Raw genomic sequence first — 18,122 nt, forward strand, 5'->3', positions numbered from 1 at the left:
AAATTACAAGTATGCCCCTGGCGGCACATCCTAGAATCAAAATAATAAGAAAAAGAAAAAGAAAAAGAAAAAACAAGTAACTGACCGACAGCCTACTAACAGCAGCTATAAAGTAACAATTAAGTAAGCCTTACAACACTCCCCTCAATTTGGGCTGAATATGTCTATCATGCCCAGCTTGTCACATAACTCATTGTGTCGCGAGCATGGAAGCCCCTTTGTAAGGGCATCAACAAGTTGTTCCTTAGAGTTGACATAAGGAATGCAAATTTCCCTTTTTTCCAGTTTTTCCCTTATGAAGTGTTTATCCACCTCAATGTGCTTGGTCCTCTCATGTAGGACTGGGTTGCTGGCGATGTTTATTGTAACCTTGTTGTCACAGTAAAGGGACATACGACTATGAACAACAACTCCAAGCTCCCCTAGAAGATTCTTTAGCCAAAGGACTTCAGGCACCCCATGTGCCATAGCACTATATTCAGCTTCAACACTTACCTTGCTACCACACTTTGCTTCTTGCTTTTCCAGGTCACCAGATTTCCTCCCACAAATGTGCAATACCCACTAGTGGACTTTCTATCATCCATAGTTCTTGCCCAATCAGCATCTGTAAAGACTTCCACCTTTAGGTGATTGTGTTTACTGAATAGTAGGCCTGTTCTTGGATATTTCTTCAAGTATCTAAGGACTCTCTCTACTGCCTCCATGTGTGGTTTCTTAGGAGAGTGCATAAACTGGCTCGGGACCCCAACGGAATAGGCAATGTCTTGATGGGTCATGGACAAATAAATCAGCTTTCCCACTAACCTTTGGAACTGTTTCACATCTTTCAGAGGTTCACCAACACAGTCACTTAGCTTGTGGTCCGCATCCATAGGAGTATCTGCCAGCCTTGCACCTAATTTTCCTGTATCCCGTAATAGATCAAGGGTGTATTTCCTTTGAGAGACAAAGATACCCTTTTCTGAGCGGGCAACTTCAATCCCAAGGAAATACTTCAGGAGGCCTAGTTCTTTCACTTCAAATTTAGATGCAAAGAATTGTTTCAAGTTCTGTATCTCTGAGCTCCAACTTCCTGTAATGATGATATCGTCTACATACACTATCAATACAGCAACATGTTCCTAACATCTCTTCACAAAGAGTGTATGATCAGACTGACATTGTTTGAAGCCCATCTCTTGAACTGCCATGTGAAACTTATTGAACCAGGCTCTGACAGACTGTTTTAAGCCATAGAGAGACTTTCGCAGCTTGCACACCTTATTTTCACTCCCCTTGGAACAAAATCCAGGGGGTTGAACCATGTATACTTCTTCTTCTAAGTCGCCATTTAGGAAAGCATTCGTTATGTCCAGTTGATGCAATTCCCAGTTAAGATTAGCAGCTAAGGACAAGAGAACCCTAATTGAGTTCATCTTAGCCACTGGGGCAAAAGTCTCATCATAGTCAACCCCGTATACTTGTGTGTACTCTTTGGCTACTAATCTTGCTTTGTACCTTTCAACTGTTCCATCTGCCTTGTGGTTAACCGTGAACATTCATTTGCACCCCACGGGGTGTTTCCCCTTTGGAAGATCCACGAATTCCCAAGTCTAATTTTTGTGGAGGGCATTAATCTCCTCCTTCATGGCATCTACCCATTCAAGGCATTTTAAGGCATCTGCAACATTCTTGGGAATAGGGATGCAATCAACTGCCGATAGGAAGGCTCAGTACGAGGGGGAAATATGGTCATAGGAGACAAAGTGGGTAATGGGGTGTTTGGTAGTGCAAGACCTGACTCCCTTTCGTTGGGCAATAGGAATGTCAAGGTCATCCACAGTAGGAGTAGGGTTAGGGGGTGGACTTACCTCTTGGGAGTCTGATGTCAGTTGCTCAGTGTTTGACTGCTCCATATCTCTATCACACCGCTGATCTCTCCGATGTGTACGTTGGAAGACACAGAAGGGAGTAAGGTCCGAAATAGAAGGAAGAGATACCTGAACTTGCTTCTCCTCTTCCACACTACGACTCTCCCCCTGAGGAGGAGGGAAGAATGGCTTGGACTCAAAGGACGCATCCATAGACACAAAAAATTTATGACTAACTAGATCAAAGCACCGATACCCTTTTTGAGAGGAGGGGTACCCCAGAAAGACACAAGGAATGGACTGAGGGTCTAACTTGCCTTGGGATGAAGATAAATCATGGACAAAGGCCCGACAACCAAAGACTCTCATGGGGATGGAAAATAAAGGAGACTGAGGGTACAATAACTGATGAGGGGCCATGTAGTTTAGTACTCTGGAGGGCATGCGGTTGATGACATATGCAACTGCAAGTATAGCATCCACCCAAAACCTTTTTGGGATATTCATGTGTAACATCATCCCGCGGGTTACCTCAAGAAGGTGTCTGTTTTTTCTTTCTGCAATACCATTTTGTTGTGGTGTTCTGGCGCATGAGCTCCTATGAATAGATCCGTGGGAGGCAAAGAACTCATTGAGCTCCCCATGGAAGTATTCCTTTGCATTATCAAATTGGAAGATCTATATTTCAACATGGAACTGCGTAAACACCATCATCTGGAAGTCTTTCACTATCTTTGGAACTTTGTCTCTACTACGCATAGGAATTACCCATGTATAGTGAGAGTAATCATCAATCAACGTAATAAAGTATTTATATCCGCCCTTAGAGATTACATTTGTAGGCCCCCATACATCAGAATACACAACATGAAAAGGAACATTTGATCTTTTATTACTTGAGTGAAAAGTTGTTCTACATTGTTTGCTCAACTGACACGTTTGACACATGAACTCTAACACTGAACATGACTTAAATAAAACTGGAAACAAGGATTTTATTATTTCGAAAGAAGCATGACCTAAATGACTATGCCACAAAAAAATTTGACTCTTATTGAACTGACTATGCGATTCTGAGGATGACACCGAGAGACCAGCTTTGTTGTCGAGAATGTAGAGACCATCCACTAGGCTTCCTCTACCAATCGTCATCCCAGAAATTAGATCTTGAAAAACACATGAGTCAGCAAAAAATGTCACACTGCAGTTCAAGGAGCTTGTAATGCTACTAATTGAAAGCAAATTTATAGGAAGCTAAGGGACATGCAATACACAATTCAGGTTAAGGCCATGGGGAAGGGATATTGATCCTTGGCCTGCAATGGAAGAAAAAGAACCATCTGCAAGTCTTACTCTATCCCTTCCTGACAAAAGGCTATAAGACTGAAACAAGTTAGGCTTACCGGTCATGTGGTTGGAGGCTCCTGAGTTAATGATCCAAGGGGAATCTGTAGGAGTGACATGGAATGCAGAAGCCATATTACCTGAAGTAGATGCAAATGAAGTAGAGGGAGTACCAGTGATTGAGCTGTCCATTTGCCGCAAAGTCCTACCATAAGATTCCAGGTGCTCTCTGAAAGAATTCATTATATCCTCCTTGGGGTCAGACTTATTAGGGTGGTCCCGGGTACTACCGGCAACTTGAGTATCTTGGGTTGCCACATGTGTTGTGCTCATTTTCTTCGGATGACCTTGACCTTTACCATGTTCTTGATTCTTTGCTACTCACTTGGGTTTCCCATGGATGTCCCAACAAGTGTCATCTGTATGTCGTGAACGCCGACAGTGGGTACAGAACAACTTATCTTTATCATCTGCCTTCTTAGGGTCACTTTTCTTTCTCGTGGAGTTATTATTCATTGCAGCCAAAGCAACTTGTTGCTCCCCCTCAGCTGTAACCATCACATTCCGCCTGCTTTCTTCAGATTGAACAAGGGAGTATACCTCGTGAACCGTAGGCAACTCTTTGCTTCCTAGGATCTGCACCCTCAACGGTTCATATGCAGGGTTCAGTCCCAACAAGAAAGCAAACACCCGTTGCTGAGAGACCAGCTTCCTGCAGACCTTAGCATCACCATCGTGCTTCCACTCTATGGCCTGATAATGGTCCAATTCCTTCCATATGGAGGTAAGGGCTGAATCGTATGAAGAAAAGCAACGGTTTCCTTGTTTACATGTTGAGGATTCATCTTGTAACTAGTAAACCTTGGCGTAATGCCTTTGCTCAGAATAGGTAGTTCTGGCCTGTTCCCATATCTCACTTGCGGTGTCTGCCCACATAAAGTTCTTTTTCACATCAGGTTCCATGGTTGTGAGGAGCCAAGACATCACCATATTGTTTTCTTGGTCCCACCTATCATGTTCAGCCGTCTCACCCTTGGGTTCTTTCACCCTTCCATTGATGTAACCAGCTTTACCCCTTGCCGTTACATAGAGTTTTACACTCTTAGCCCACTCCAGGTAGTTCAGACCGTTTAAAGGGGTAATTGGCATGGGAAAAACCATGTTTTCACCTCCCATACTTGCTGTGCTACGGGTTGGTGTAGCCCTCGATGAAGTTAATTCATGACTTGCCATCGAATACTATTGAAAAACAATCCAAACACCACCTGACAACACAACAGCCACAATCAGAATACCAATCCTCAGGGAGTTTACTCCTAGAATGTGAGCAAGAGAACAAAAAATACTACTGAGAACAAAGGGTTCAGTCAACACAACCAGTCATTAAACTAGTCCGGTAATCGGTTCATCACCACCAATACAGACATTACAATCAGTCTGATTATAGTTCACACAGCCTAACCATCCAACGTCCAAAGAAATAACTATATAACCAAGGTTTGAGCCCTACACACCATCAGTCAAAGAAGGCTAAGACAAACTGAAACAAAACACACACCCGTTCAGCACTTGTACGAAGGTGCTAATCTGAACTTGACTTCACAGCATTGAATAGAGGAGTCTGCACTAGCATCGCCCTTCTCCGACTAGGGTTTTCTTGGTATTACGACCAAGAAAAAGAAATCACAAAAGCTGCCGCCAGAAAAAAACTGCTAGGGTTTCCCCAAAAAACTACCGCCAGAAAATTGCCAGGGTTTTCACAAAAATTGCCGCCAGAAAACTGCTAGGGTTTCTGCAGAAACAGCTGCCAGAAACCTACTAGGGTTTCCACATAACTGCCACGTCCAAAAACTTTTAAAAAGTGGGCAGGAGGGATCGTAGGTCTTTTTCAACCCAGAAAAACTGCTCTGATACCATGTGATGATTCGTGGAGATCGGGGAAGAAAGAGAGAGAGAGAGAAAAGGAAGAGAGAGGTACGGTTGAGAGGAAAAAAAGTATCTTTTTGGCTGCCGCCAGTTTTCTATTTATATTAACTTCATAAAAGAATCAGAAATTACAAGTATGCCCCTAGCGACACATCCTAGAATCAAAATAATAAGAAAAAAGAAAAAACAAGTAACTGACCGACAACCTACTAACAACAACTATAAAGTAACAATTAAGTAAGCCTTACAACAATTATCTCTAATTTAGTAAAGAGTTTCTCTCCTAAATTATCTCTAATTCTATTTATCCTATCCCCCACTTTTCATCTATATTCAAATTATTAATAATTTTATACTTTTATGAAATTCATAACGAAATTATGTACTAACAATATAAATTATAGTTTTATGACTTAGTTAATTTAAATTTATTCAAATAATAAAAATTGAGAATTAAAAAAAATAATATTTAAAATTTTCAATAAATAAATATTATAAAGAACATAATATTAAGAATAGCTAAATATTATATAATAAAATATTTAATATCATGTAATAAATTTAAAATAATGAAAACTTTTAAATATATTACATTTTATTTAAATATTTAAATAACTGAATATTTTAAATAGCGAAATATTTAACATAGCTAAATTTTAAATAGTTAAACTAATGAAATTATGTAATAAACTTAAAAAATTTATTAAAATTATAAATTCTTATAATAGATTTCATAATATTTGAATTAATAAAAATTTTATATTTTACAAAATTAATGACAAAATTATGTAATAATAGTATAACATAATTTTATGGATTATGAAATTCAATAAATAAGTAACATTTAAATAACTAAATAATGATATTATTTAAATGGATAATAATATTGTAAATAACTAATTATAAATATTTTAAATATTAAAAAAAATTAATAACTAAATCATATTTTCAATATTATTTAAAAACAAATAAAATAGATTAAATAAAGAAATTATGTAATACCCTTAAAAATTTTATCGAAAACACAAAAAATAATTATAATAGATTTAATAATATTTGATAATAAGAATATGAAATATAAATAATTTAAAAATTTTTAAATATTATTGAAATAATGAAAAATAGATTAAATAATTTAGAGGTATTGAAGCTTTCAAATAACAAAAATAGGTAATAACCTTAAGAAAAATATTTTTAATAGATATTACAAAGTATAAAAAAAATATAATGATAATTGCAATTATTAATGCACTAATAATAAAAACATTAGGGTAAATTCCCGATTAGTACCCTGTTCTTTGGGCCTAGTGCCACTTTGGTCCCAGAACTTTAAAATGCGAAAATTCAATACCCAAACTTTCAAACTGTGTCAATTCAGTACCTACCATTAACTAGCTGTTAACCAGCTATTAAGTGGCATTTAAAAAAGACACAAATGCCCTTTGAGTGTCATCTGATTTTCTTTATCAACCATTCAAATGTTGACAAAAAACTTAACAATCCCAAATCCCTACTTCTTATATTCAATAAAGTTGGGGTCACATCTTAGTGGACATTTTGGACCCCAACTTTCTTGAACAAAAGAGGCAAGGATTTAGGACTATTAACTTTTTGTCAACATTTGGATGGTTGATAAAGAAAATTAGATGACACTCAAAGGGCATTTGTGTCTTTTTCAAATGCCATTTAGCAGCTAGTTAACAGTAGGTACTGGACTAACTTTGAAAGTTTGGGTACGTACTAAACTATCGCATTTTAAAGTTCAAGGATCAAAGTGCCAATAGGTCCAAAGTACAGGGTATTAATCGAGAATTTTCCCAAAACATTATTTCACTTATATCAATTAATAATTCTAGAAAATAAATTTTAGAAAATTGATATTTATTAATAATAATTTTAAAATCTTAATATATATTTATATATACTAAAATTTATATTTATTGTATTATTAGTAATTATTTATTGTATTTTGTGATAAATATATTTTCAATAATTATGTATAAATCTATTTTTGTTTTGTTATTTAATAGAAAATTTTCAATAATTATTGGAGATTAAAATATTGTTATTTATTAGAGATTAAACTATTAGTTTAGTTAAAATTGGGAGTGTTCACAAGTTGGTCCGGTTCAGTTGTAGGTTGTTTGGCTAACCAAATTGACTTGGCTGGGTTGCAGAGTTGGTCACCCGAAACCAACCAACCATTAGTGGAACCAGCCAATTTGGGTTATATTGGTTTGGGTCAATTTCTGGTTTGGTTTATTGGTTCAAAAGATTTAAACTTAAAAAATTAAATTTAAAAATTACAGTGGTATTATTAAAAAATAAATAAATAATTTAAATTTATAATATAAAATATTATAGACTAAGGAATATGGGAATTTTCCCACTTTTGTGCTTTTATTGTTTAGCTTTTGCTTAACAAAGCCCGTGCATTACATAGGTCCCTACTAGGTGCAACTTGAGTGGGTTGGGTCGGGTTGAGGGTCAATCCAATCCTAAGTCTCAAACCTCAATCTTAAGCTTGGTCCAATTCAAGGTTAAGCCATAGTTTACCAACCTAGGCTCAACCCAACCTTAACTAAGCATCTCAGACTTAGGGATGACAATTTCTAACCTACCTAGTGGGTATCTACCCCTACCAAGAGGTGTAAAGTGGGTCGTGTCGGGCCCAGCACGGCACGACTCGCGGGCCATTACGGGTCGTGCCGCTCTCCCCAGTGAAAAATTTGGGGGTTGGTCGGGTACGGCCCACGGCCCAGGCCCGTGTGGGCCCGTGCCATGTTGTGGGCTGGGCTGGCCTGTGGGACAAACCTTGGGCCAAGTCAAGTCGTGCATCGGGCTAAAGCTATTTATTTAAAAAAATTGACAAAAAACTTAAAAGTTTAATTTTATATGAATTTTGTGTATACAATTGCTTACAACAATTAAATAAATTAGTATAATAAAATTAAAAAAATTATGTATTTTATTAATATATCATATACTATATATTATTATATAATATAAATATATATATATATATATATATATATATATATAAAATATATATATGGGCCATGCTGGGCCAAGCTACGGGCGGCATGGCCTGCTTGGTCGTGCCATGCTGTGCCAACCCGTGGACCGCAGGCCCAGCATGGCCCGCATGATCGTGGCAGACCTGGCACGGCCCACGGATCATCGTGTCGAGCCGTGCCGAGCCAGTCCAAGTTCGTGTCGGGTCGTGCCTTGCCGCGTGCGGTACAACCTGATTTACACCTCTACCCCTACCCACCTTGATAGGGCGGATTTTTCTATTTGAATGATGGGTTTTGGGATTGTATAACCTGTATGTTACGGGTAGGGTATGGTATTAGGCTAAACCTGACCCCCTCAACCTGCATATTGTTGGAAAGTATATAAACTTTATGTAGTAGATGGTGAATTTAATAATATTTTGAATTGGATGTAAAGGATAATTGATAATGTTTGTGTTCTTTTACATCTTAATCAAATAATTGGAAAGTTTGTTGTTTATTAATGTTATTTTACTTATTTATTACTTTTATATAACAGAAAATAATAAGAAATTAGATGTGGGTTTTAAACCCAACCCACCACTACCATTGAATATAGGGAGGGTTTTGCATTTTCATATGCGGGGAGGGTTTAGATTCTCAAAATCCAACCCACTAGGTGAGTAGAATCTATAATTTACAAAACCCTCCCCGAACTAGGCCCAAGTTTTTTGCTCAAGCCCATTTTAAAGTTCAAAAACTCAAACCCAACCTGTGTAAAAGCTTTGATTGAATCAAGTTGGACTTGAATTGGATACACCCAACTTGCACCCCTAGCTCTATTGCTTGAAATTGTTTTAACCAAGCTGGCCCGTGCATCGCATGGGTCCCGCTAGTATATAGTATATTCTAAAATGCAGTTGTCCATGTCAGATTCTTCATATTGTTTTCAATCCCTTTAAAATTTTGTGGTTTTTTGGAATTTTAAAAATAAAAAATTAAATACGGGGATCTTTAGATTCACCTACAACAAATCCAGTGTAACATAAGCATCTTTATAACACCAACTTGTGCAGTGCATAGGTCCCATGTTAGATTTCTCGAAATTATTTGCAACCCCTCTAGAATTTTGTAATTTCTTTTTTACATTTTTATGATAAGAAATTAAATATAAGGCCATTTTAGCTCACCCACAACCAATTTAGTTAAGAAACTGAATGTAACATTAGCATATTTTGAATACCAATCCACGCAGCACTGGATTTTAACTATATTCTAAAAATGCAGTTGTCCACATCAGCCTATTCCCTCTTCCTTCCATAGACCATACCTATTCATCATTGTGATTTTTTTTTTTTTATTTCAAAAAGCAAAAAAGATAAAGCGTGGGCTATTCACAACCGAATCAGTTTTCTTTTTATTAGGAAAATGTAATCACTTAAAACATAGTCATCTTTTTAATACTACCTCGCATGGGGCTCTTTTAGGGGTGAGCATTCGATTTATTCGGTTAAAAATCAAATCGAATAAACCAAAATTTAAAAAAATGAAATAAAAGATGAAAATTGAACTAAAACCGAAATTTTCGATTTGGTTTTTAGTTATTTTGGTTAAAATATTATATATATTATAACCTATAATATATATATATATATATTATGAAATTGAATTTCATAACACATTATATATAATATATTAATATATAAATATATAGCATATTATATGTTATATATTATATATTATATATTATACAATGAATTTTGGTTAATTCAATTTTTTCAGTTAACTGAATTTCTAACTCTGATAACCGAAACTAAAAATCAAAATTCCTAAAAATCGAATTAATCAAACCAAATTACTCAAAAACCAAATAAAATCGAAACCAAAATTTTCTATTTGATATTTCGATTTTAACCGAATAATGCTCACCCTTAGGCTCTTCTAGTGTAATTCAAATTAAACTATTCCAAATCTTAGCCATTCTCTTAATTTTATTTAGAGAAAATATCTAATATTTAGTTGGCATGTTAAGAGAATTTGTTTCAACGAGAGATTTTCATTCACTCTTCAACAAATAGATGATGTGGCAATTGACGGTTCTCCTGTTTGAGGTTTCCTTTCCTTTGCCTTAATTAACCTGTGACATCTCTCCATAAACCATTAAACTTCCCTAGCTCCCGTTCCTTTGCCCTAAACCGTTACTCCACAAACCTCCTTAATTAGAGCTCGTTCTCTCTCACACACATATAATAAGGTCCGACCACCTTTTCTTTCTTTTCAATTAATACGGCTGTTTCAGAATTCCGACCAAAATTCGTCTGAAAGCATATTCTCTCGTGATCAAGGAATTCTCAGGTAATGGAGTAGAGGTTTGAACATTCTATTTTATGTAAATAAATTATTCTTGTATGCTTTTTAATGATCTCTTTTGAAAGTTAAAATAAAAAGTTAAAGCTTTCTATTACATTTTGCATTGATTCATAGAATGTTTAAATCCCATCAGTAGTGCTAAGAAGGATTAAAAAAAAATATTTCTTTGAGAGAGCCCTTAGGCAACTTCATTGCATCAAACCAGCATCAAGTACAGGCCTGATAAAATCAGGAGGGAGAGACCAAGACATTGGTCTTAGGATAGTACAACAAATTTAGCTATAGAGTAGGAGACCAAAAAATGAGAAAAAGGATGACAAAAGGTTTCTGAAGTCGTCTGTGACATTGTTTAGCCGCCACGACGATTGTCCAACAGAAGAGAAATAACCTTCTGTGCGTCTCCTTCAAGCCAAATGTGAGATTTAAAGCCATTTGAAGGCCTGCAGAGATGGGTCGACTAGGCCTTCTTTTTAGGTACCTACCAAGATAGGCTGATTAAAGTATTTATAAATAAGACTGTGTTTGAAAACGATGCAAATGGAGTATAAATTTCGGTTCAAGGTAAATTTGTATGGGAGAATGATGGTTCAGCCCAATGTCAGAATTTTTAGGCTTAATTTACAATTGGGGTAGGTGCTAGTTCGGAATTGATGTCAATTCACAAGGGGGCATTGATGTATAGGGTGGAGGTATTTGACATTTTGAATTTTTGTAGGTTTACAGTGGAATTCAGAATTCTTCAATGAATTATATCATACTTTTCCAAAATTTGCATTCTGGTTCACTCTTATCCGTTTGGCAACATTGCATTTATGCATTGACAAATGACAGAAAACACAGTTTCAAATGCATATTTACATTAACAATAAGATGTAAAAGTACATCAATAAAAAGAAGTAAATTTGTACTCAAGTGGGCTTTTGATACAAAAAAGACATACTTTATTGGAATTGGTGTTTGCATCCATTATAACTAAAAATCTATTTGGTAAAAAAGTAATTTTGTCCATGCAAAACTAACCCAACTTTACAATTTATATGAACTATTTTATATCTACATATTTACATTCAAAGTTAATTGAAACAAGAAATGGCCCATATCCTGGTCCAACCACGTTGATCCATTTGATCTACCCGATTATTTAATAACATTTTCTATGAATCCCCCAAACCCTTTTCTCAGCTACGAGGCAGGTGACATAACCAATAAAAAGTCCATGAAATTTCCTTTTTGTTTTCCACATTTTTGTGTCTTCTTCAGCCTACTTTATCCCCCTCATTCACCTATTATTTATTCCAGTCGTTTTACTCTATAATATATTTTATACCATATGCGTAGAATATTATGTTTGGGACATATCAATTTACACATGCGAGAATCCATTAAAAAAAACTAATTAATGACAAAATGTTTTAGATGTTTGTGTAGGATGCATTAATTATGAAGCATATAGAAAATAAGCTCATATAACTATAGGGTGGGCTCATGGTCAGGTCAGGGATAGGGTCATGTTAGGGTTTTCATCCTTCAAAGTTCAAACCCCAATCGAGTTGGTGTGTTGCTGCCCCGGCCGGCATGATCATGATACCTACATATAGAAAATAAGCTCATATAACTATAGGGTGGGCTCATGGTCAGGTCAGGGATAGGGTCATGTTAGGGTTTTCATCCTTCAAAGTTCAAACCCCAATCGAGTTGGTGTGTTGCTGCCCCGGCCGGCATGGTCATGATACCCCTACATAAATATAAGGGTATTTTTTAAGTTTGGTAATGATTTCTAAGCCCATAACTTTTAAAGTAATGGGTTTGTTCTCATGTTTATTTTGGTTTTCTTTTTCATTCAATATGAAGTGACACCTTGGAACCCATAAACCACATTTCAACTTAAATTAATTGTTGTTGGGTTTTCAAAATGTACTATAAAAATACAATTGGAAAGGAGGGGGTGAAGCAAACCTATATCGAACTAGATGGTTGACATCCCTAACCTAAACAGAAAAATTATTTCATGTTCATAATCTTTGAATTTTATATTTCATTTACATTATCAATAAAACTAATTTTTATTTATCAAACCTACTTTTATCTAATATGATTAATATATATATATATATATATATATATATATATATATATATAATATTAGAGATGTATTTAAATTTTTATATATTTGAATTTTCTACAATTCTATGTATTCTTTCTATTTAAAAAAACAAATCATTTAACTATTAGAGGTGTGTTTAATTTGAGTGGCTGAACCTTGACCCGCAAACTGAGTAGTAAAATTGTTTCATTTCTAGATCAGTTTTGCTTTTGTATTCCATGAATTTCCCTCATTAATAAAAATACTTCCTATTTGTCAAATTTATTTCTGTTAAATATGACAAATATATAATAGTATATATATGCCCAAAATTTTCTAGAACATTTCTATATTCCTTTGTATTTTTATCTACTTTTAAATTTTTAGGATCTAATTATGGCATCATGGGATGACCAATTTAATTATAAAATTTAATGACGAGAAACAAAAATACCTCAAACATAGAATTCAATGAGAGATAGCATGAGTTAATACCTTAAATATGGGACTCAGTTAATGAAAGGAAATAAAATAAAATGAAAATTACAATTTCTGCTCTCACAAATCACAATAGGACAAAATAAAAAAGAGGGGCAATTTAGCCAAGAAGATGTGCATAAGACTTGAAGAGCTATTTTTTTATAGTAATATAATATGAATATAGATATAGATATAAATTATATCTAACATTTTTCTTTTATTCTTAGATGCCCATGATAAGTATAGGCCTTCTGCTAGTTTGGATTTTAAAATAATGGAATTAACTTCTAAGCCAAAGAATGATGACATTCGTATATGGCATGTGAATTGTTTTTAATTTAATTATGACTTCCAAAAATAAATCAAAACCATCAGGTTTGAAAACAAGTAGATTCTTAAAAGAAATACGCAGAAAACATGTTCTTGGTTGTATGTGTTATTTGTCTTTAAAACTAAAACAAAAAACATATTCTTGAATCCTGGTTGGAAAAACATGTTTTCATGTGATACCATGTTTCTTTAGTCACATAATAATGTACTTTAAATTTATTCTTTGCTCCGCTTTTTAAAATAAAAACACTTTTTAAGAACATGTTTCAATTATTTAGGGGATTTTTGACAACATGGTTGGTTTTGTTTTTGAAAAAGAAAACAAGTGTCACAACACCAAAACCAATATAATTTTGCTGATGCAGCAGTTCAACCATTTTGTCATACTCCCTATAGTGTTGAAAAATTAAACAGAAAATACCAAGGTTTTTAAAACCGACCTGGAGAGTGAACCGGTCAGGGGTCCAGTTCCCGGGTCCGATTTTGAAAAACATGAAAAATACTAAGGTTTTTAAAACCGACCTGACCGGTTCCTGATTTTTCCGGTACTACCATCCAGTCCAGTCCGATTTTGAAAACCATGGAAAATACACAATAATTCATAATTTGTGTACTCAAAAAGAGTGCAAACAATGATCACTAAATTCTATAATTAATGAATCTACTTTTTTTCCTTTTTCTGGCTAACATTTTATTGTCTCATGTTCAAAAGTCTATAAAAATATCGGAACACATAATCCTTCTGTGAATGTGGCAGGTTAAGGGTCATAAAACTACAAAGAGATTAATGGAAAATCAAGCTAGCCAAGGCTCTCAAGGTTTGACACCCTCAACAACATTTGTTCAAGCAGATGTTAAGGACGTCCAAGAGTTGGTTCAGTGCTTAACCAGAGCACGTGGCGATCAGCAAACACGAACTGTAGGTGCAGCAACTGATGCAGCTAATGAAGGGGTACCTTTGAAGGTCACAGGAGGAGCCAGGAGACCAACTTCAAGGCTCCATGAGAGATGGCAACACACAAGGCCCAAGCTGCAGATGGTAATTAATAAACCGGGTTCTCAATCCAACTCTGGTACATTTTTTCTTCAACCAGCTGGATTCGGCTTTCCTTCACCTACTGAGCAAGCCTTTTCCCCTTCCAACAAGTCTGCTAACTCTAGTTCCGCAAGTCCTTTGTCCACCCCAACTAAGATTTTGTCCAGCAACATTTCCATCTTGAATGATAAAAAGGAAGGTACAACACTCGTTAAAGTAAACAACAAAGATGTGGAACAGAAAGCAATTAAAGAGAAACACTTCTATTTGATTTCACCCCGGTCTAAACCAGGAAATTCTGAACCGGAGTTGCTCACCTTGTTTCCACTAACTTCTCCCAAAACAGCTCATGAATCTTCTTAGTATGGTTATTGGTTTACTTTCTTTTGATATCAAATGTTTTTGAATTATATACTTTAAAAGAAATAACTGCAGCAATGATCATATAGACCCCCCCCCCCCCCCAACTCTAATATAGAGGGAGGTCAAAAGAGTCCTCTCACCTCAAATGTTCATATAGACCTCCCTCTCTTATTTGTCACAAATGTGTTTATTTATATTTAAAATAAATTATTTACAGTATAAGAAGTCATATATAATTAATAAAATCCCTCTTACATCTTTTATTCTTTCTTAATTTTTGAAATAGCCCTCAGGCTTGTTTTCATTCAACCACCAATAAAACAAGGTAATTACATAGTTATGTTCTCCTGGAAAGAATAGCAGCAATATATACATTGAGGACTCTGTAGCCAACTAAAACAACCATTCAAAGAAAGAACAGATGATCAAAGGCTGTGAGCCACTTGATTAGCTACCATGTTAACATGATTTGTGGAGAAGAAACTGAAATTCCAAAGGAAATCCCTGTAATTGGCTACAATAGACTAAGGTTGTGTTTTGTATCAACGTTTTCGAACCGCCTTTGACCTGGATGATTGGACCGTTCGGCCTGGGAACTGTTCAGGCAGCCGGTTCTGTTTTACCCCACCCGGAATCTAAGCAAAAAACGTTGACTCGGGCAGTCGAACCGTCAACCTGTTCAACGGTTTTTTGCCGTTTTTTTATTTTTTATTTATTTTTTAATTTTATTGTCAGAACGGGCCGCCCATTCGAACCGGACAGTTGGACCGTTGACCCACAAACCGGTCGCCAAAACGGTTTCATTTCCGGGTTGTTTTTTAAAATGTTGTTTTGTACCATAGCAACTTGTAAAGTTATATGTAATTGGTCAATACAAATTTTTTTAAAATTGTCTTGTCATATCACATCAAATAACTATTCCCACTAAAAAAATATAGGCATTAGATTGGGTGTTTGGCATTTATAGTAGAAACACCAAATTTGAGTTTCCTCAAGAAACAACAATGATACCAAATGTTGAAATGATAACTCAAAGCATTTGTGATAGAAAAAAAAATATTCTCATAAAATTTATATTGATTGACCTAAAATGTTGCAAGTAGAAATGGCAATGGTATTAAACACAACCTAAGTATGCCAATGTAAAGAACACGGCATTTCCAACAAAGATGAACCATTTCCAAAGAGTCTCCCTAAAAAATTACTTGTGTCTAAATTTTAATTTGAAGAGCAAGAATAATCCTTTCTTGAAAATGCTAAGGCTTGCACATCAGAGTCCAGATTACCTGCCAACAAAGTACTTTCCAACATGATCTGAGACCACACATCTCATATATAGCAGGTCCCACTTTTATGGTAGGTCCCAGCTTTAAGGTGAGATATGCGATGACAGATCATGTTGGTATGGTGTTGAAATGTGTTCTGTTGGCAGTAGATCCCAACTCTCCACTTCAATGGGGTACAAACGTGGAGTGGTTTGGCACAATTGACCACATGATGACCTCTGGAGTATCTAATTACAACACCCAAACTCGAATTACCATGAAAAGAAGCTCCATCCACATTTACTTTTCAGAAAGCCATGCTTTGGGCTGGACCATCTCATTGCACCATAACTACTATCTGCAATATTGATAGAATTACCATGTCTTGAGTTACTTTTTCTGCCTTCAATCTTATTAAAAACAATTAGTGGGGACCATGCGATGCACGGGAAAATCTGAAAGATTTAATAATTTTATATACTATTAATTAATATTAAATTAATAATCAAAAGTTGTTGTTAATTAACTAAAAATATTCAAAGTTATTGTTAATATCTAACATTTTAATAATTGTATTTTTCATGTAATGGTAATTTATAGAAAATAATTATTGTTAATTTAATATGAACAAATATTCTTTAATAAGTTTAGTTTTATTAATAATTTGTAGTAATTTTAATAATTGTTATTATTTTTATTGTTTTTAAATGAAATTTTGATTAACTTTAAATAAATAAAAATAATTACAAAAGCTAACATTTTTATTAATTTCACTAATAATTAACAATTATATAGGAATGACAACATGGTGGGTTTAGGGGGAAGCACCCCATCCCTATCCCTGCCCCATAGTCAAGACACTCTACCCCATCCCCGCCCCATCCCTAGTGTCAAGCAGGTTCAAGGCAAGGCAAACACTCCTCAATGTCGGGCGAGTTCAGGGGCAAGACACCCCACTCCTCATCAAGGATGGGGAATCCTCGAATTTCCCCGTCCCGTCCCCAGTATTGGGAGGGTTCAAGTAGAGGTGTAAATCGGGTTGGGCTGGGCTGGCATGGCACGACCCGCATGTGGCCATAGGTAATTATATAGGAATGCCATGTTGACCCATAGGGCATCCTGAGTTGTGCCTCCTTCCCTTCGGATAATTTGGGGGGCATGGGCCTGTGTCGTGCCATGGGCCGGTCTAGTCCATGGGCCGAGCCATGGGCCAAGCCAAGGTGCGGATTGGGCCAAGCTATAAGAGGTCCATTTAAAAAAATATGAAAAATATGTTTAAATTTTTATTTCATATTATTTTTGATGTATACAATTGTTTATATATACAATTAGACCTATTCATGGATTGGGTAGCCCGACGGCCCGGCCCGTGGGCTCGGGCTCGGGCTTTCTCAAATAAGCCCGACCCGATACTATTACATATATAAAAAAGTACTTATGTTATATATAATAAATATATAACATTAGGAATATACTATTACATATATATATATGCTTCTTAAATTATTAATAAATATCAATTTACTATTAGGAAATACAAATTACTTTATTAATTTATTAAATTACTACTAAATTAATATAATATTAGTTTATAAAAGTATATTGAAAATAAGACATTTTGTATATAGATCAGGCTTCGTGCTTTAAATAAGGGCTTGGCTCGAGCTCAAGATCTAGGCTCGATGGTCGGGCCGGGCTCGGGCTCGGGCTTGCACATTTTATGCTGATAGAGGTTTGTGTTAATTATAAAACTATGGTTTTTTTTTACAAATTCAAGATTTTATTTAATTCTAGTCTAGTATAAAAAAAATATGTAACATTTCTATATATATTAATATAAAATGTGTTATTTAAATATTATATAATAATATTTACCATATATGCATATAACTTCAAAGTTGAGCTTATTAGGGGTTGTTTAGCTTGAACCCTATCTGCTAAAGCCACCATTGGACTCCAAAAGTTTGATACCCAATTAGACTTTGATTTTGATTATCCCTAATAATGTGTGGGCATGGTGCATATCTTAGCTAGACCTAAATCAAAAGAAAATAGTTGCTTAAGTCTATAAAGTTA

The 18,122-nt window shown here is 35.3% G+C and overlaps 1 protein-coding gene across 1 annotated transcript; it reads left to right on the forward strand.

Moving 5' to 3' along the window:
* The first annotated feature begins 10,320 nt into the window (after positions 1-10,320).
* LOC104594031 (VQ motif-containing protein 31-like) lies at positions 10,321-15,055 on the forward strand. Its single transcript, XM_010254146.2, has 2 exons — positions 10,321-10,474; positions 14,140-15,055. Exon 2 carries the CDS (start codon positions 14,170-14,172, stop codon positions 14,779-14,781), a length of 612 nt encoding a protein of 203 aa, XP_010252448.1. The 5' UTR covers positions 10,321-10,474; positions 14,140-14,169; the 3' UTR covers positions 14,782-15,055.
* Positions 15,056-18,122: the final 3,067 nt, after the last annotated feature.

This window comes from Nelumbo nucifera, chromosome 5 (genome assembly GCF_055504915.1).
Source record: "Nelumbo nucifera cultivar China Antique chromosome 5, China Antique-T2T, whole genome shotgun sequence".
Classification (NCBI taxonomy): Eukaryota; Viridiplantae; Streptophyta; class Magnoliopsida; order Proteales; family Nelumbonaceae; genus Nelumbo; species Nelumbo nucifera.

Excerpts from the sequence above, each read along its gene's own strand:
- LOC104594031 (XM_010254146.2), top strand. The coding sequence starts at position 14,170 with ATGGAAAATCAAGCTAGCCAAGGCTCTCAAGGTTTGACACCCTCAACA.